The sequence below is a fragment of the Thunnus albacares genome, chromosome 6, assembly GCF_914725855.1.
Source record: "Thunnus albacares chromosome 6, fThuAlb1.1, whole genome shotgun sequence".
NCBI lineage: Eukaryota > Metazoa > Chordata > Actinopteri > Scombriformes > Scombridae > Thunnus > Thunnus albacares.
In genome coordinates this window covers 22,552,725-22,574,320 of record NC_058111.1, presented here as the reverse complement: position 1 = coordinate 22,574,320, position 21,596 = coordinate 22,552,725, and the positions used below count along the sequence as shown (strand labels likewise).

The 21,596-nt window shown below is 38.6% G+C and overlaps 1 protein-coding gene and 1 non-coding gene across 3 annotated transcripts; both read left to right on the top strand.

Moving 5' to 3' along the window:
- The first annotated feature begins 1,170 nt into the window (after window positions 1–1,170).
- Window positions 1,171–20,892, top strand: scn2b (sodium channel, voltage-gated, type II, beta). Of its 2 annotated transcripts, XR_006403903.1 has the most exons (6): window positions 1,171–1,445; window positions 9,733–9,893; window positions 9,983–10,199; window positions 10,863–11,055; window positions 16,928–16,995; window positions 17,361–20,892. XR_006403903.1 is itself a non-coding variant. In XM_044354970.1 (4 exons), the coding sequence occupies exons 1-4, from the start codon at window positions 1,364–1,366 to the stop codon at window positions 11,057–11,059; spliced, it is 657 nt and encodes a 218-aa protein (XP_044210905.1). In that variant the 5' UTR covers window positions 1,171–1,363. The 2 variants fall into 2 exon arrangements, 1 of the variants encoding a protein (XP_044210905.1); XM_044354970.1 differs by lacking the exons at window positions 16,928–16,995; window positions 17,361–20,892 and having other exon boundaries at window positions 10,863–11,059.
- On the top strand, window positions 4,175–4,248 carry trnat-agu. The gene has a single exon. It is a non-coding gene; the product is annotated as a tRNA-Thr (tRNA).
- Window positions 20,893–21,596: the final 704 nt, after the last annotated feature.

Sequence of the window (21,596 nt, the reverse complement as noted above, 5' to 3'; positions counted from 1 at the left end):
AACCACTCTTCTGAGGTCACACTTACCTCTTCCTGTCTACACATACCACTTCCTCTCTCCTCTAATTCTTTTTCAGGTCCTCTATCCTGACATCACCCATTTTTCTGAAAGCTGAGATTATCAGTCTGCTCAGAGGAATCACTATGTCTTCTCTTTTGCCTCTGTCTCCTTCTGGCCAATTTCTTCACCAAGCGCACACCACTGTTGTTTATTAGCATCATCTCTCTTTGCCTCCAGTAACTACCAAGTGAAATATGGATGGAGAGGTGATACATGTGACTGCCAGTTAGCGTTTGCCTCTTTTATTTCACAGTATCCTCTCCTGCTGCCTCCCACCTACGATGTATGGATGGGGGAATGGATTTAAGGAAGGAAGAAAGGAGGGAGGTTGGGATGGTCTCCGTGTTAATTTTTTGTTTGTCTGCACGGCATCGTCATCCTTATGACCCCATGCAAACATTATTTTCCTGATGCTTCAGTGCAACTATAGTAAAACTTGCATGTTGAATTTTGTTATTGTTACTTAATCTTTGGATCAGAGATTGCAATAATTTAAAGTTTTGCTTTAATAAAATTCCAACACACAGCAGCTGTTAATCCCCACCTGATCGTAAAATAATATGAACATGGTTTTCATCTTGATTTACACATGTTAAATTAATGGACAAATCAAAAAGGTGTTATAGTAAAAACAGCTTCAGTTCATGTTTGCATGGATAATGTGTGGATGGAAGACCATTTATTCAAAATATACCTCCTCATTCTGTGTTTTGATGATGGCAGTGGTGGTAGAGCGCTGTCTAACACGCTGCTAAACAACCTCATATAGGTGTTCAGTTTGTTTATGATTCAGTGATAGCCATATCATATTACACACATTGTAATTTGAAATTATTTTGCACTCATTGAACCATTCAGGGACCCCTTGTGTCTTGTATAGATGTATATTATATATATATATATGCATATTCAGGTTTTCCCATTGTCTGATCTACGTGTGTATTTAACTTTTTTTGGCCTCTTTATGATTTATTGGTCATTCTCTTGTATATTTCTTAGTGTTACAAATAATTTCTTCAAAACCTGTGAGGGTGGGGCTCTCCATTTAATTATACCGTGCGTCCTCCATGCCTCGCCCTCTCGCCTCTACCGCAAACAAACCAACAACCATGAGATCAACCCTCATAAGGCTACAGACACTGCCAGCCATGTCCTGCCTCTAAAAAAAAAAATAGCTTATACAGTTTTTAGCATTTTAACGCACGTACCAAAAGCAGACTTGCTGCTTGTTTTCTATTCATGATTTTTTTCTAAAGTTAAAAACGTCATTTTTTGTTTTGTTTTGTTTTTTACAGGAGAGAAAATGTCTTCCCGCGCGCAGGAGAGGAGCTCTGTCGTCCAGCTGGTGAGCTCGGTGCTGCCGCTGCTGCTGCTCTCGCTCTCTGGTAAGAAACAACACAGCAAAAACGATCAATGATCTGATACATTGATACGTGGATCAACAGTTCGATAGATTGATAGTTCCCGCACACTGCTCCATCTTTAGGCCTTTTCCCTCTTGTCTGACTGTGTGTGCGTGTGTGACAGAGATGGGAAGGGGGGAGAGAGAGATAATGGGTGTAACGTGAGATAATATTAATTGTTATTCCAGCATTTTCGCAGTTTGATTAGGTCATCCGTGAAAACAAGATTTGTGTGTCTTTCTTCGCCCACTTAAACCGGTTTCTGATCAGCTGTGTTAGTTTTGCATAAGGACTTAATGCCTTCTACGTCTCCATTTACCCTCTGGAGATAGTTAAATTAGTGGCCGAGTATATCACAGCCTTTAAACAGGATTATGATGCACTCTGTAAAAATAAGTATTGGCTTAGTTTGCAAAAATGATAGTGAACAGCAGGTCTCTTTGACTGTGTTGCTGTGAGTGCTGGATAGAAATAGGCCTATAACCAGGTGCTAACAGTGTGTTATTGATATTTATAGATCAGTAGCAGTGGTATAACATGATAAAAGGGGTATGAGGTTATCTAATAGGCCTTTTAATCCATCAGAACATGAATGCATAAACAGAGCAGATGTGGACAGGATGATATCCAACCCCAACTCTAATCTGCTTTATGATATAGCCATCAGATCAAAACACACTTTTACACAACGTGGCCCACATCTGATCATTATTTAAACTGAGAATGATCAAATGTGCTTAAATAAAAACCCAGTGCTGTCCAGCTGATTAACAAAAAACAGCCAATTTAATCCTGCTTTATTAAAGCTAGTATTGTGGTGAGGCATATCAACATTGAGCTTGTATAAAAGACTCCCTTCCTGTTGCTTAAATGCAAAATAAATGCCAAAGTAAAGCCACTTCTCATCAGTGACAAAATTGCAACATGTAGGCTACTGCGCTAGTAACACTCAACAAAGTAAAATCTTCCTCATTCTGACTTTGACATATGTATCAATTTAGTGAAGGAAATCCATAAGCGATCGTGGTTTTTGATGTGTAGCTATCAGCATTTGATGATTTTTTAATTACAATTTTCAAACAATGAAAACAGAATTAAACTGAACCATTAGCATCCATGTGGACCATGTTTTTATTTCGTGTTCCCGGCCCTCATCGCTGGGGCATTACACCCAAGCCGATGGGAGGTTAACAACCCGAACAGGAAACAGGATGTTAGGCATCAATCAATTAGATATCAGGGAGAGGAAGCAGTTTTCTTAGTAGAGGCAAATGAGTATGATCATTCTAAAATGGTCTTAGTGTCTGAATGTTTAGTTATTGGTTGAATATATATAGCATTTACATGATGAGACACTGAAGATGATGTTTTCCACAAAGTAAAAGCAATAGGGAGAAATGCATACATATATATATTTTTATTTTATTTTATTTTATTTTTTTTTTAAGGTTTGCGCAGTATCATGGACAATCACAATTTTCCCCAATTTCATCAATTCATAGTGACTTTAAAACGATACCGAAAGGCTAAACTTTGGTTTGAGTGAGACAGTTTGGAAATACTTTGCTCAGTTTGACACCATATAAGCCAAGAGGACAATGAAGTTGAATTTTATCTTCTTGTGTCATGAAATGAAACAGTTCAGTGATTTGGAAATTACAGAGAACTCACTCCAGTGTATTTTTAGTTGGTGTCAGCTGTTTCACCTATGCCAGCAGGAAAACAAATACCCAAAAGTTGATTGTTGCTATGGAGCTTGTGGCATGGAGATGCTAAGGTGCAGATGCTCTTTTCTTTCTCTATCAACAGGATGTAGCCTTTGTCAAAGAAAACTGAAAGATTGCAGCATTCCTCTTTAATCCTTAATTATATGTAGGCTGGTCAATAGTCTATGTTTAAGGATATTTATAATATAAAAACACACTTTAGGTATGTCATTCAGAGTTACCAGATTAAATTAGATGGAACACAATACACATGCACAAATACCGAACCCATACAGCAAGTATAAATTCTTTGAATTTTAGTTGTACAGATGTTTGTAATATTATCCTCAGTTTAGACATATAAGACTGTAACATGTTGACATGCCTCATGTGTTGAATAACATATGTGGTGCCACACCCTGACCTGGCTCATGAAAACAAATAAGGTCACTAAAGCTACTGCTACATGCATTATAAAAGGTTGTAAGGCTGTATTAACACTCAGAATGCAGTTTTGCTGTAATACAGCTAGAGTTTTTGTATTATTTTGTGTTTCCTTTTGGAAATACAGCAACTGTAGAATATGCCAATAAAAAGTTTGTAAGTATAGTATTTCTTATGCACTTTAATTTCTGCTGCAATTTCCCACTGATGTTCTTTCCATCCATCAGAGCTATAACTTCAAACAGCAGCACTACAAGTACAGTTACCACACAGAGGCACTAGAGGGCAGCAGCTCGCCAAGAAGAGGATTCCTGTACTGTAAATGTACTGACATGGACTTTAAACAGGCCAAAGTGTAACCCATGTCTGACATTAGTAAGCACAGAGGAATCACATGGCAACATTTTCAGTCAGTATTCTAATGTAACAGTAATTCATTCTTATAGAAAAGAGAAAAAACATACAAACCTTTACTAAATGATAACTACTACAAACAGTATACTTGTGTACCAGGCTCCAGCCAGCAGGGGAGTATTTCTGTAATGGAGGAGTGCAGCTACTGGTGCTGTGGCTTAGTTGGTTAAAGTGCCTGTCTAGTAAACAGGAGATCCTGGGTTTGAATCCCAGCAGTGCCTTTTCAAAAAAAAAAGGATATGAAAGACTTTAGTCATCATTATTAATTTCTTAGTATACCAATGTATCACAAAACGTTACTATGCCCACTAATGCAGTGATTTTAGTACAGTCATAACCTGTGATGTATTTGACATAGGCCTAATCTTTGAAATTTTTAGCATTTTGGATGCCGAAATTTGAAATTGCGGTGCATTTTTCCTAAAACAGGCTGGTGAATACAAAGTTATCTTTGGTGTTGAATTTTATTTTTGCCTGAAACATATCAACATACAGGAGGCATTTTATGGCAATGTTTGAAACACAACATTCAGATTAAATGTGATTTCTTTGTTATCCAAATTATATTAATCCTTGTCTATTGTTAAATATTAGGTAGTGCAATGTTCTGGAGACAGAGCCACTGGCAAGAAATATTGTTTTCAAAAAGAAAAAAAAAACTCATACAGTTTTATGCTTTTGATTGCTAAAAGTAGTAGTAAGAGTACAACCTTAGACTATTCAATTCCCCTTTAAATGCCATCTATTGCTTTCTTTTTTATCTGAGTATACATGTGTACAGTAGCTGTAAGTTCCACTCAAATCCTGTAAGTGCGTTTTTAAAGTTAAACTACACAGGCAACCAGACTTTGCAACTCTAATCTGCAGTAAGTAGACATGACTGTCAATAATACATTACTGTGAAAGAGTGGAGGGGAGACAAGGACAAGGGATGGAAAGTACCTTTCAACTCTTCAACTCTCACTCAATCCAAAATATAACAGTCAATATTTTCCATGTTGTCTGGTATTTAGTAGTGATCATAACTGAGATCAACAAATGGGTATGGGCTTGTGAAGTTATTATGCCTGAATACACTTCAGTAAAAGGTCAGCACACTGGCTAATGTGCCCCTGTCTGAGCTATGGTGTTTTTGTCTCCCATATGTAGTGGTGTTCAGATTGTGATAATATTACAGAAGCATATCACACAAAGATGTTGTTGTGTGATTCAATGGAGTGCAGCAACATTGTCATAATATCACACAGTACTGTTTTTTGTTTATGACTTTCTAGGTTTCTGAGACTGGTTACTATCCCAGTCTAGTCATGACATAATCTCCTCCCCACAGGATTTCTGCAACTCCTCCACGAATTCCTGAAAAGTCATATTTTTGCAGTGAGCTGTATTGACTGCTGACTGCCCCCAGATCTAGCTCCTAGAGTGTAGAGTGCTGCATTGTGCAGTATGGATTTTTCCAAAACAGGGGGCACTATAGAGCCTGCGGTATAGAACAGAACTGAATCACTGTTTAAAAATACCACACTTACAGGAATGTAAAGGCAGCATGGTGGGGTCAACATATCATCCACTAAATGCTTATATACTTTACAGGCTTTGTTTTGTTGGCTTTGCTTGGTGTAGCTGCAAAAATAACTCATGATTCACCTTTTCATCAAAAGAAAAAGCAAAATAATCAAACTACCAAACAGGCTCAAGAGCTAAAAAAGCCTTAATGCCACTTTGTCAGCACGCAGCTCCGCACCGTGCACACATTACCCTCAGACACAACAACCCTCAAACACACTTGTCGACTCTAACAACACTTGTCTAAAACAAGGAAGATAGACTTCATGACACAATCAAGTGCTAAAATGCTAAGCAGCAATATACTGTGGGTGGAAGTCAAGCAAATGACTAATAATGTCCTACCTAAACTAACAACACTCCAATGCACAACATGTTTTGCATAGAGGAACAAATAACCAGCTCATGATTGCAGCAAGCAATCAGAGACCAGATATGGTGTTATACCTACTTGTGATGCATCATCATAAAGCTAATATTGTGCAGGGGACATATATGTTATTTACAAGTGCTCCAAGTTGAAGTGTGTTGTAGAGGATTTATGGTGAACTCATTGGCCATGCTATGAGGAGGTGGGAGTCAGAGGCCAGACCCCCAAAAAAGGTATGGGGTTTCTCTCTAAAGCTTCTGAAAGTGGCAGCCAACAGCTTTGACTAAAGACAAAATATGGGACATCATATAGTGTTCTTTCCTTGGTAGATAGTTGGCCCCTAAACAAAAAAAAATGAAATGTCAACCCACTCAAAACCAGCAACCTCTCCAACAAACCACTCAAGGCCAATCCCTACTGTACATACACTCCAGTAAGAACCATCTTCAACACCACAATAAATGAGTGCAGATGATATTAGGATTTGCACCACATAGTACTAGTAAATGATCATCATGAAAACAGAGCCCAATGTGTAAATATTTACATTATATCATATTTACGGCTTTACATTTAGAAGAAGCCTTTTAAGGATGCTGTCCACAGTTTTGTCAAGTTGGTCTTCACTGGGTCTTTACTTTGAATAGCATGATGCCATCCCACTGATGCCTAATTGGATTGGGATCTGGTAGAGGTAGAGTTTAGCCAGTCTACTATAAAAAAAGTTTTATTCACTGATATATTTATTGAAACTTTCCTGGATAATCCAAACATTTAGCTTGAGGCATAATCCTGTAAAAATGAAACAAGTTTGCACATATTCTTCAGCCATGAAAAGATGCACCTGATCAATAATGCTGCTTAAATATGATGCGATAAATATGAAAAAAGACTCAGCTGTCAGTGTTTTCATCACTTGTTTGTCTTTAAATAATAACACTGAATGGCTTTCATCTTTATTCTTGTGGAAATTTAAAGTACATTTTGGATTGTTTAAGGGGTCTTTATGCCCCAAACATGCTATATGCTATAGACTCCCTGTTTACAGTGGCAGTCCCATGTTTTTGTCAGTGTAGTGCTTTTCAAAATGTCAGCCTGTAACTGAACTCATATCAAACCAGTGGGCCAATCACATACTATTATTCATTGTTCAAAGACAATCATTCATTTTCTCTTTTTCATACTTTGCTAACTGCAGTCTCTTTCTGTAGTCTGTGTCCTTACCTCCTTTTACCCATCAATAAGACAAGAAGACATTAATACAAATTGATGCTGTCACCTAAGCACACACCTATATGCATACATAAAACCTAATGAAAAAATAGTCAGCTGGAGTTGGATAAGAGAGATGGTGAGTGCGAAGGAAAGATGACGTAACAACACTACCTACGGTTTACTTTTTTTTCTGCATTGACCTTGCAAGCGTAGGGAACAATGGAGGAAAACAGAAGGGAGTAAAAGAGAGAAAAGCTTGGAGTATTGGCAAGGGAAGATGGGGGGTGGGGTGGGGGGAACAGGGAAAGTGTAAATTTAAGGGTAGTAGAGGAGTCGGAGGAAAACGGGCTTGGAAAAAGGCGTGAGAGGAGGCAAAGTGAGGTGGACAAAGATGGGAGAGGAAAGAGGGAGGGGCAGAGAGAGGGAGGAGTCGCATGAGCCTGCTTTACTGCAGTATTTCATTTGTTAGCAAGTCTGTGTCTCTCTCTGTTTCTGCCTCTCTTTCTCACCATCCACAGGACTGCTGAGTCAGCAGGAGCCTGTATCACACTGATTCTCTAAATGTATATCTGTGTTTGGCTTGTAGTAGCAACGGGACATGTGTGTATACAGTGCTGACCATATGTGTGTGTGTGTGTGTGTGTGATAGTGACAGCGGCTTGAATGTGTCAGGGTTGTCTGTGTATAAAGATAGGTCAGTATGCAGGGATGACATTGACAGAGCACAGCTAGCATGCTTAGTTCACTGCTGACAATGCACACCTTGTGTGAAGGAGTGTGTGCATATGTGTGGTGAAAGAGAGCAAGAAACGGTTTCTGTGCTGCATCACAAGACACCTGACTGTGGTGGATGGTGTGCATGGAAAATTGTGTGTGTGTGTAAATTATACATATGGACGGTGGGTGGAGATGTAGAAAGTGCATGGGTGTGTTTGTGTGGTGCAGAGAGGCAGGCCTGTGGAGTGGTGCAGCAGCAGTGGGAAGGGAGCCAGAAACACCCGACTGCAGAGGAGAGAATGGTGCAGAGTCCCATCACACACATACACACACACACACACACAGAGGCACACGCACTCACACACACACACACGCATACACACTGAGAGAGAGCACAGATTCTGTCTGGGGAGTGGAAGCCCATGCTGTGACATTAATGTTAGAAGGGAGGAGGAAATGTGAGGAAACTAAATGATACTTTCATTTCATTTCAAGTAACAATATGCATCATTATATACTTTTTTAATTGTAGGATGTTAAATGTAAGATACTTCCTAAAGCTGAACAGTGTAAACTACAGTAAGAGGAAGATTTTGTAGGCAAAACCTATCATGATCGTGAGATTTTATTTAGTTGTTGTTTTTTTAATCAGGCTTTTTTTCTCTTTCAGTGTTTATGGCCAAATTAAAGAATATGCTGTCCTGCTAACTTAATCAAGTGAAATGATTGTAATTACTTTGTACACACTTTACACAATTAATAAATTACATTTTAGAGCCAGATGTCTACAGCGCATAAGTAATATTGACTCATTTCACTTAATTGCATTGTTTCCATCAAGATAGATTTGTAAATGACAGAGCATGGTGCCAAAATGTATCATCCCCGAGTTTCATCAAAAGCTGACCAGTGATATCTGAAATATTAGTCTGATGGTCAGTGCCGTGGTTCAAAAACTAAAGTAAAAGTTGAACATCCATCACTCATTCACAAGTGCACATAAAGTGATACGAAGATGAAAATATAACAATCAAAATATGATTTTATCCTCAACAAAGGATTGAACCCTCCTACAGTGTGGACAGTTGTGTTGAAGCTATTGTTTATTTGCTACAGTCAATGCTTTAAAAAATACAAATCCAATTATAAAGGTGTGATATTGCAGGATTATGTTAAGATGGATTAAAATACAAACATGCTGTGCTTCTGTTTGCTGTCTATGTTTTAAAATAGACTTCATTGGAATTGTTTAAGTATACATCAGGCATATTGCTTGATCTACAGTCACTTTATGGAAGCTACCCACATCTAAAAATCAGTTCTGTCACTTGAAAAACAGGCAGGGATTCACATCAAATAGCTGTCAGCATGAGAGACAGCACTCTCCAGATGGAGTGCAGAGGAAGAGTCAGCAGTTACATGGAAAAAAACACATCCTCACTACATATTGGCAGGGTGAAACTGCTGAGGAATGGAATGGCGCTTTTTTAGTTGCTCACAGTTAAATGAACACACTCTCTGTCTCAATTTACATGTTTTGGACTCGAGTCAGACTAAAGACACAAATCTGATGTCTTTAGATGCGACTTGAAAAACACAAAAAGGACTTCCTACTCGCAATCTACTAGTCTACTGTTCTCAGTATTTATCATTTCAGTACATTTGAAAGATGTATTAATTATCCTCATTGATTCTATCCAGAATTGTTCATAGTAAAATAGTTAATTATAAGGAAATCCAGTAAATTATAAATGGACACAAATCTCTTTCAGTTCTTACAACTTATATATTCTATTGTTAATAGCAATATTAGCACTGTTGTTGTTTTTATTTACAGGTTGTTCAAGCATGGATGTTGTTGTGGCCAGTAACATAAATGCACTGAATGGAACAACTGTGAAAATCACCTGTACATTCACCTCCTGCTATAAGATGGATATCAACAAGTTTGCCATGAACTGGACCTACCAAGAATCACGCAACGATACAGAGGAGATGGTAAGATGGCTGGTTCATATGCTTAATACCCAAAACTAAGGGGGTCTACATTTTAAAACTACAGTTATGAGCTCTCTCTGTCCCTCTAGTTCATGACGTACTATAAGAAAAAAGGAATGGTACCTCTGCGTTCAGATCGGTTTGGAGAGAGGGTGACGTTTGCCGGGAACCTGGATAAGAACGACCTGTCAATCACCCTATCAGATGTTCAGCTGGAGGATGAGGGGATTTACAACTGCTATGTGAGAAACCCCCCAGACCGCATCCAGGGACGCGGTATCATAGAGCTCCATGTTGTTACTGAACGTAAGATACTGACTCTACCTTCTAAAGACAGAAAATTGTAACTGTCTATAAATCCTAACCTTCGCCTATAAAATACACCTCCTGATATCTTACAATAGCATCCCTCCAACCCCCACATTCCTTAAGAGTGCTATTCAGTGCTAGACCAAAATCAGGAAGTGTATTTCTAAGGGTGTGTGCTCCTGTGTTGGTAGTTAGTTGTTAGTTGCAACAAAATGTGGCAAAAAACACTCCATTTGTAGATTTGCACAGTTAGCTGTTTATGCTGCTAATTGCACAAGCAAGAAATGGGTGAAATGTATTAAGTCTCATTTGCTTGTTTTGCAGTGTACTGAACTCTCTTCGGCCGTATATTAAGGATAAATGCCATACAATAATGATGTATAACATACTGTATGTGTGTGTGTGTTTCCCAAAGCGTGAAGACCTACTGGTGATGAGTCAGCTTTTTACTTATTGATGACCAGCAAGACGTTGAACTGTCCCTCAGCATCTCTCTCACACTCACTCATGCGCACACACACACCACAGGCTAACTCAGCAGCACTTTCATTCTTTCCACTCTGTTTAATCAGCCCAGTAGAGCTTTTAGCCAGCATTGCACTTGTCTCCATCCTTTGTCTACAAAATACTTAACCCTCTCCTCTCCTTTCTTCTCCTCAGTTCCCCCTCCGAGGGACTCAACCATTGCAGTTGCGATTGGGGCGTCCGTGGGCGGAGCATTAGCTCTGTTGATTCTTTCCATGGTGATAGTGAAATGTCTTCGTCGACACCGGAAACAGGAACTAATTTCGGAGGAAAAGATGGAGGAGGAGGGAAAACTGGAGGCTGAAGGTGTCGCAGAGGAGGGAACCAAGTAAGAAATTTCACCATGGCATCTTTGATTCTCAATCAGAAACTCCCAGCAGCACCAAGTTTAAAAAGTGGCTGAATGTGTAGATCTGCAGCTTATACCATATAAACAAACATGTCATTGTAGTGCTGCCACCCCATATAAAGGGCAGAAGACGGTATTTTGGCCTGGAAACCTTTGACGGGATGTTGCGAAAAAGCAGGTCAGCAGGCCAGAGTATGTGCACAAAAAGTGATATTCATTAATAAAAAATATTAACGAAACAGGGCAGTATGGTGGTCAGTGGTTATTATCATCGCCTCACAGCAAGAGGGTTCTGGGTTCGATACCCATTGGACAGCTGGGGCTTTTCTGTAAGGAGTTTGTATGTTCTCCATGTGCCTGTGTGGGTTCTCCCCGGATGCTCAGGCTTTCTCCCACAGACCAAAAACATGCAGGTTAGGTTAACTGGTGACTCTAAATTGCCTTTTGGTGTGAATGGTTGTCTGTCTTTATACTATATGTTAGCCCTCTGACTGACTGGCAGGGTGTACCCTACCTCTTGCCCAATGTCAGCTAAGATTGGCTCCAGCTCCCTTGCAACCCTCAAGTGGATAAACAGTAAAGAAAATGGATGGATGGATGGATGAAATTCAACCAAAATAACTTAAGCCATAGCAACAAACAAATAAAATCTCTCTCTACTCTATCCCTGAAATGTTCAGGAACTTTTCCTGCTTGGGCTGATGGCGGCAGGGATCAATATTCAGGGAAATCTGTACCGCCAATTTTTCACCTCAAGACCTAGTAACATTTCAGGGAAAATGCTGGTACAACTGTGTTGTGAATGAAAGTAGTAACATAGCAGGGACAAGTATGTAAAGGGTTACGTACGTCTGAAAAAAGACACTTTCATGTGGAGTGAGTGAACCAATCACAAGACTCCATTGATGACGTATTTGAATCCATGACATGTTTATGGTTGCCTTGCCAATGCTTTTGCGGGTGATTTGATAAGCAGTATAAGTTATTTTGTTTGCAAACAAGCTCCTCTTTTCAAGAGTGGCTGTACAACAGACAAAAAACACTCCTCACCGCCATATTCCTGAAAATTATAAGAGGCGTCTACAGGTAAATCCAGCCTTGCCCCATCTTCTTCTTCTGTTGAGTTTTATGGTGGTTGGCATCCATAAATGTTGCTTAACACCATCTGCTGGACTGTCCCTCACCCCATCCATTTCGGCATTCTCATGGCATGTGTGAAATGGCGTGACACGGAAATGTTCCTGAATGTACAGTAGCTGCATGTGTGTATAGTGAAAATCACCAGCGGTGCCAGAAAAGTTATCCCAGTAATTTACTGGGAACTATGTGTGAAAGAGGCTTTAGACTCCTCTGTGTCTGTAAACTGTAAACTGTAAACTTTTCACCTCTCAACAGTAAAAGTGTCAAGATTGACACTGGCCAGACAAGGCACTGGTACTCTCCACCCCTGAGAGACCTATGTTTTGTTTTTGATAACAAGATTAACAGCAGGACATGCCACTTAACGACTCTCTTTAGGTTCATCTGGCTATAGACCACAGGAGAAGGGTATGAACCAAACAAGCTAAAAGGATTACCTTCCCATGAAACAGAGACTGATGCTTTATTTGAGACTGAATACACATCACATCAAGTCGGTTACTAGAATTAAACAAATGGCAGTCTCTCTCTCTCTGTCTTATATACACACACACACACACATACAAACACACGCATACCCCCTCTCTCTCTCCCTGATGTGGCCAGAGATAATATTTAACAGACCCCTGCCATCAGTTTGAGATTGTATTCCTGAAGAGACTTAACACTGGTATGTTCCTCGTTTTAGCCCAAGCCTAAATTAATGTGAATTAGCTGTCCAACTATTCAGTAATGGAGCCATTACTACTCAGCAAATGTTTTCCTGAAGAATAGTCTAGCTCGTATATCTGTACGATATAAAATGAAAGAATTATTCAATTCCAGATGTAATGCATTGTTTACCGTGTGGCCACACTGCCATCTAGTGACCATAGATAATGGGTCCCTGTGCACTAAAGTGCGAATTCACAGAGAATGGATTGTGGCCGCTGACAGCATTATGAATTGTGCATCATTTGCAATTGCTATCTTCCCCGTCTCAAGGTCCTATTCACAAAAGATATTGTGCTAATGCTTTGGCATTAGCTTTGGCGGCGTAAACATGCCCATAAAGTTTTGCAGCTAAGTGCAATTTGCCCTTGTTTTGTGTCTGTTTGAGTGAGCAGAGCGGTTTCTAGGCTTTTTTTCCCAGTGTTTCAGGCTTTTCTCCACATTTCATCACACAGATTGGTCCATAATGGAAACTGCAGAGAGCACAAAAGCTTCAAATTGTGTGTCTTTAATTAGCAGAGGTGCACACACAAAGAGCTCTCCACAATCACAAACCAACTTTCATGTATTTTGCTTCTTTTACTTCTGTAGTATTTCACATCTGTAACACAATCTGCTCAAATTTCAAATGTCAAAATATAGCTATTAATGTGACTCAGGCAGGTCTGATGTGTTAGATTAATGTCTGAATCTTACAACAGTGTCGTTCAAGTGTCACTGACTGTATCCGGGATTTGCAGAAACATCAGTACTAGTATCAGCTGGCTGCAGAGTCACACAGCAGCTGAAACTGAAACGATAGCGTGTCTCTAAACTGAGCAAGAGGTATTTATGCACACGGCATGGCAACAGTAACTTCATTAATACCGGACCCCTCCCCCCCAATGTCTGACTGAAGATTTCGCCCTTGACATCATTCAATATCAATTCAATATCATTCAATGCCTCACAAGCTTGAAGAATTGAAGAGAGAGAAGGAGAGCTAATTTACCACCAACTCTCTGAAGACGCTAATAATTTAACTCTACCTGCAAGTGGCTATTAGCACTGGACAGTTTCATATATAATACATGCCAAGACCCAACGGTGAAGAAAACTGTTGGACGTCTGACACCTTTTCACCTTCTCTTCGCTGAGTCTTCGCCTTTCGCTTGTCCCTAAGGAGCCCCCATAACTGCTCACCTAGAGCCCTCTTCACTTTATGTCCCATCAGAGTTTTCCTGCTCACCCAGACTTTTTCACTAGTCCTAGTTTACTTTTTCTAGATTTCTTATTCCTGTGTTTTCTTCTGCGCCTAAGTTTTAACCTTTAGTGGAAACAAGTTTAATATACCTAGATATTTTTGTACTTCCACAAGTCTCGCGTTGATAATAACTTTGGAAGTTTTGACACTTGGTCAACAAAATTACTTTCAAGATGATTTAAACGCACAATATGTAATTTCAGCCGCTAGGGGTCTCTCAATCAAAACAATAACAAAAGACAAGGTATGATGACGTTGTGAAGTAGTGTGGGATCATGGGAGTTGTTGTCTTCATTTAAACAACCAGCTTCTTCAGGTTAGGAGTACTCCAGTGTTCATCGTTCAGGATGTTTTTACTGGAAGCTGAATTATCCGCAGAGGTCTCCTCCTCTCCAAAACAAATGGACCCGATGATTAAAACAGGTAAAAACACTGAATAAAGCAGTTTCACGTAAAAAAAAAAATCAGGCTGGCATTGGACGTCCGGTAGGGGCTGTTAGCTGAGCTGCTGCTAACGTTTGCTCAGCTTGTTTCTCTGATAACTTAAGATCCAGACGTTCAGCAGGTTTCTACCGGGAGCCAAATCATCTGCAGAGGTCTCTTCCTCTCCAAAAACAAACGTACACAGGGATTAAAACCGGTAAAAATACTGAATAAAGCTGTTCCATGTAAAAAATCAATGTTTCTCCAACCATGTTCGCGAGCACTGGACTTCCAGGAGGGGCTGCTAGTGGAGCTGCTGCTAACATTTGCTCAGCTTGTTTCTCTGATAACTTGAGATCCAGACATCAGATAACTAAAATCCTTCATCCAGATAAAAGATCAAAACAACCAAGATCTAAAAAGTTTATCATGAAAATATGGCTTAAAACTGAATAAAAGTCAATTTATAACAGTTTCTGTTGAACAACCACAACGCTGACATATTATCTTGTATGCGTATACTCTTTGGTAGATGCCATTGTGGCAAACAACCACAACGCTGGTGCATGCTTCTTGTGCACATATACTCTTTGGTAGAGGGATATGATGCCGTTGACAGGCGACCAAATGAAACGGACCGTTACCTTGATTAAAATTACAGATTTCTCTGGGTTTGAAAATTGTTGGAAACATATGGGATAATGTAAGTACACAACTCAACAAAATATATAATATAGGTCTAGTTGTTTTTGGACATTTTAAGCCTGAATAGTCACATATTATAGCTTTAAGACGAGTATAATTAGGTAATGTCAGTGTATTCAGAGTTCTATTCGACATTCAACTACAACATATCAAGACTCAGCAGAGACTGTATCAATGTCCAACATTTGACTGCTTTTAAGAACAACTGTGATGGCAGTATCTGCCACAAAAATCCTCTTCATCCCTACAGTAGTGGGTTGCCAAGTACCAGCTGAGAAACCTTGCTGTCTGATGCTCTCTGCTCAGTGGCCACTGCCTCCGGTGAGCTTCACCTTGCTGGAGAGCCGTGAGTACAGCCAGTGCTGAAACAGTAGTTACAGGTCTGACTGGAAGACTTTCAGCTCTGCTGCAAAAAGTAAACTTTCCATCTGCTGCTGTGATAAGAGTTGATGTCAGATAGTGCTCTGAATTTCTAAATTTAAGTATTAGAGAGGTGTGATTAGTTCCCTAGCATTTATTGTTCTCTGGTAACCCTGAATTCACATACTCCTTTTTCACTATCGCTAAACCAAGTGATCAGTTTTATTTTGCCATTTAAAAGATCAATTTCATTTATGTTTGATTCTGATCTTCTATTATATGTTCATCATTAATACCTCATTTATTCAGTTGTTGCCATAAAAAAAGACCTACAGTACACTAATGTAGTTTAACCTAATCCAGCAAGTGTTCATTTGGCGTCAAATTAGTAGCATATTTCACATTTAATTGTTAGTTACTACTAACTACCTGCCAACTATCAGTTGTAAATATAATCAAATGTAAAAATCAAAAATAACAATTGTATTGTAGGGTATCTATGCTAGCTGTACATACCCCAATGGTATGAGCATCATAGTGACAGTTGACAGTGACAGCAGTGGCCTACCAAGACTCAGCAGTGGCATATGGCAGAAAGAATCCGTATATGGCAGTGGTAAGTGGTTTCTGCCAATGGAAAGAGTGACATAATGTCTTTAAATAGCATATGCCAGTAGAACAACAGTGGCATTCATTAATCATCAGTGACATACCACTACATATTGGCATACTCAATTAAAAGTAACATACCAGTAGCCACTTTTAGTAGCCCTAATTAAACTTAAGCACACATTTACACCCACATTCCTTAGTCCTTAAATCCCACATTCTATAGCTCAGACCATGAGTCATGGGGCTTCATTTTGTATCGTTATATCTTCTGTATGGTCTAGCCTATAGTACATATCTTTATGCACACACATTGTCAAATGTACTTGTTTTCCAAGAATCAATGTATGCTGGTTGCAGTGTAATGAAAACACACAGATTCCTAACACTAACCCTGGAAAATAGGCTTTTAGCCCATTCTGAATCATGTATAGTGAAAGTCCACAGCATTGGTTTTATCTAAGGTCTCCATAGCTTCCCTCCAAAATCTTATTTCCGTTAAAGAAGAACAAGACAGTTCAGACGTAGATGTGTCTATGGCAAACACTTAACCTAGCATAACTTATTCTCTCCTATAATGATTTTACAAACCTCAAACCTTCTCCCTGGATTGATCAAAAGCTAACCTGTTGTTGGGCATCTCTTCTCTTTCATTTACAGACAGCCATAGCTGGGTCATCAGATTGAACCAGTGGCCTGTGGAGCTCTCAACCCCAACACCTCCTCTGGTAAATTCCTGTTCATGTCAACCAGTCTGGATTGTTGTTGTCCTCCATCATAAACACCATGTCTACTAGAAAACTATTTGTACATTACACAGCAAAATATGAAATCCAACACTGATAAAGATCACTGTACCAGCCAAAGTTAAACCAAACTAGGACACTGCTATCATAGCTTACCATAGCATGTTACTTGCTACATTAAGAATTGCATTTAGCTATGTAATTACAATGGTGATGTAGTGAACAGAGTCAAAACCTGGACTTACTAATGAAAAGATTAAGCAAAAAAGGACTGTGGATGTGCAGCATCCTCAAAAGTGGTATAATCAAAACAGTGTTTGTCATTTTTTTTCTCTCGTTTCTTACAGACGTATGAACCCCCTACCTGAAGATCTATAGTAACCACTGCTTGAACCATCGTCCACTGATTCTATCCATCCCCTTCTGCATGTGTATGTGTGTGTGTCAGTGGACACAGGTGTGCTTTTATGTATGTATGTGTGTGTACTGAATGTGTCTATGTGTGCCTGTGTGTTTATATATGTCTGTGTGAGACGTGTTTTTTCTCCTTGAAATAAGCCAGGGAACATTTCTGCAACTTAACCACCAAACGCATATTACGTTATTCATAGCTACAAATAAATATTAATAGCATTAGAAGTCTTTCTCATTATAAGCAACAGCATTTCCATAGCACACTATATGACACACTAGGGCTGGGCGGTATGACCTAAAATTTTTACTACAATATATTTTGAATATGGAATGGTTTCAGTGCTTCAGCATCAGAGTATCTAATGGATGCTGTCATATTTTCAATTGAATGTGATTTTAAATGCAATACAAAAGCTATTTATTGCCTGAAGTTAAAGCTATTATCAGTTAACTATTATGATTCACAGTGGTTGTGGAGGCAGTTTTATACATGATGGTGTTAAAAAAGTTCATCATGCTGTGCTGTGTGATGGGAATCAACAGCTTCAGTCCAACTTTAGGATTTTGTTTTGGGTGAAATGTTTTGGTTTAACATAAAGAACATTGCCTTAAATCATGTCTCTCAACTGCCTGTATAGGCACCATGTCTTTACAATGACACACAGCTGGCTTTTCTTAACCTGACGCGCCACATGGTTTTTATACAGAACCATCTGAGATGTCGTCCTTGGAAACTTGTTTGGAAAAGGGCAGGCACTTTCAATAAATACTTGGCAGGTGATTGGATGAAGCATCTGTCGATCACTGTCTATCATCGTCTTACCTTGCAAGGCAGCTGGCTTTGTGAGATCACAAGATCGAATCCTCATAGGACACTGATTGGTCCAAACCACTGGTGGTTCCAACACAAGTGCATAACTTTAAGCCTGACCAGATGGATGCTCACGTGATCTTGTGATCTCATGAGTCCAGCTGCCTCGCAAGGTAAGGCTTTTCTAATTGAAAAGATAGCAATTACTCATTGACTTAACCAAACGATGTTTGCATTTCTCAATGACGTCTACTTGTGTCTTAGGATACTCAAACATTCCTCATACCTGTGGAGGTATTTGCCAAAACTGTTGCCCTACATAGTCCATGTGCCCTGCAGGAATTTAAACTCTATTCTGCTCAATGTCCAGGTGAAGGAACTTGTTTCCCATCAATCTCTTTATTTATTGGTTCTGCCACTGTTTTCTTGCTGTCTCCATATTTTTGTCCACTTTTTGTCTTTGCATGCAAAAGTGTTTTTAGTTTTAAAGGGAAGTGGTACACTGATGTTTTTATTGGCCTGTCAGTGACATTACCAAAGTTAATAGCGGCACTGGTTACCATGCAGTGAGTTGTGCTGATGCTTTCAGAGCACTTGGGTGTGATTTTACAGCAAAATTTTATTCTATACTAAATTTGACATTCATACATTTGTACTGTATGCCGTTGCTGGTTATACCGTCCATCCCTATGACACTGCTAGAGAAATGGCATGTTAGTGTGCCTGAATACAGAGGCACAGATTTCATTTGACAAAGTCAAAATGTGTCTTGGTATTAGATCATATGACATTTACAATATTTGTGACTGCATTACAATGTAAAATTGTTTACATATGTAAACACGTCTGTGAATGTGTTGAGCTTTCTTCTCAGAAACCCTCCCCACAATACAAATAAAGCTAGCACTGGTTGTGTTGTTGGTAAGAGAAATAAACTTTTTGAAATAGTGTTGGCTATATGACAACATTTCCATCAAAGATGAAAACAAATCAAAGACAACTCAAAGTGAAAAACCTACATTGCACCCACAATCACGTGATTTCTATAGCTGCCAACCTTTATGAATATTCATAGAAATGAATAAAAGAAAAACTACAAGACACAGTTATAGAGTCACACTTAAAGACAGTAATATAGGAAATAATACCAAATGATCCAAATTACAATATGAGATGTTTATATCCATGACTGACAAAGAAGAGCTTCCTGACAAACTTATGGTGTGGTTAGGGTTTAACTACAAATTGTAGTTCTCCACCAGAACGGGTAGAATTTGTTATTTTGGAAATTGAAGCATGTACAGTGTACTATACTGCCCTGAATGCATGTTAAACAGTGCATATCAAAAAGTTAAATGTAATAAAATAAAGTAAGAAACTTAATTCTATTCTGTTAAGAACGAAAACCACAACGATGTGAGTCAGTCAGAGCATGTTTAAGCTTTCACTCTATGTAGCAACTGGCACCATTTATCAAATATTATGCTACCTGTATTTCATTTTGATTTGTTTAAATACATGGATATATATTTTGCTTGCATATTTGAGTGTTAGAGGTATTTGGTTGTACTTGACTTTCAGCTTTCACCTGTAAAATCTCAAAAAACAACTTTAACAACTTTAAATATTTCATCATTTCATTAAAAAAAAGCTTCCATACAAACTCTTATAATCTATATCTTTTTATTCTAATTCCAACTGGAACCCTGTTTTATAGAGATTTTAAAAAGACCTGGAGCCATTGCACCTCAATACAAACAATTTTTAGTGTGTACTTTAAAGCAGATAAATATATCAAAAGGTTTAAAGATTTTAAATGTAAATCCTATCTCTGTCTCCAAAGTAATGCCTTTACCTTAACAGTGGTGTTTAAAACTGTAAGATATTGTTTTGCACATTAACACACTGACACACCTATTCTAATATAATCATATCGGAGAGCATGTGCATATAATGGGAATGAGAAAAGCATATAAAGTTCACGAGTTATCAAGATGGTATATTGGAATGTGTGGCTGTTGTAATAGATGGCATGGTGAAAATGGAAAAAGCATCAAATGTGCATCTATTTGGTTTGAGCACCTTGAATGTTAAAAATTCTCTTAATTAGTAACTCGATCACTATTAATTGCCCATTTTACATGTAACAGCATGTGAGCTTTGTTAACCTCTGAATGTCCAATTATGATTTAACTATGTTGTGATGACAAGCCAGCTGTGTCACAAAGTGATGTCTCTAAGATGCCTGTAATGACTCAAGCTGGTTAGCTGTGTCATCTAGCAACTACATTGTGGTTAGTTTTGCCAGATCTTGTGGCTAGACTAGATCTGACGTAAAGAAAAATGTGTACAGGTCTGTGTTATTTATTTATTTATTTATATTATTTTTAATATAATTTGGGTCTTAATCACATTTTTTATAGATTTTATCATTTCTGATTTTTATAATTTGTTTTCCAACGTTTTAGGTGATGTATTGTGTGATTTCCTGAAATATTAAAAGCACATCTTTTGCATCACAATAATATAATAATTACAATTGTGTGTTGTTCTGTGGTGAATAAAGCTAAAATGGTCATATAACACAGTCATTTAACAACAATGTCATAAACATGAAGTGGTGATTTATCAATAAATTAAAATTGTTGACAAAATGTTTATAATTGCAGAGTTGTTTTGGTTGGGGAAAGCCCTAATCCTGTCACATGTCCTGGGACACTGCTGTCTATGTGTGATCATGCATGTTTATGTTGAAGGGTTAACATGTGGGGCAAATTTAGTGCAATTTTTACCAGGAAAGTTTGTGGGAAATATTACATCATATACACTATTCTGTATATTGTGTATATATATTTCCCAGTCAGAAAAAAGCAAACAAAGAAGAACATCAATATCTTGTAACAGACAGATTTATCATTGTGCATCAATATGTTTCCCACCTCTGGCTATGAATTTGCCCTGAACAGTTGCTCTTGTATCACTTTAAATGTAAGTGAACACCAAACCAATGCTTGCACTGTGCTGCATCAGCACAAGCAGCCATCATTACATTATGTATTTTAAATAAAGGTAATTTAGGAAAATATTACAGTATTATGTACTTAATTATCTCAGTCAAGCCATAATTTGCACCACCTTATCCTGTTCAGGTTCAAGAGCCAACACATACAGACAGACAACTGTTCACACCTATGGGCAATTAGGGTCCTCAGTTCCCTAACTAGCATGTCTTCGGACTGTGGGAGGAAACCAAAACACCCAGAGGAAACCCACACAGACATAGGGAGAACATGTAAATTCCACACATAAGGCCCAAGCAAAGGTGGTACCATAGTACTCCTTTATTTTACAATAATCT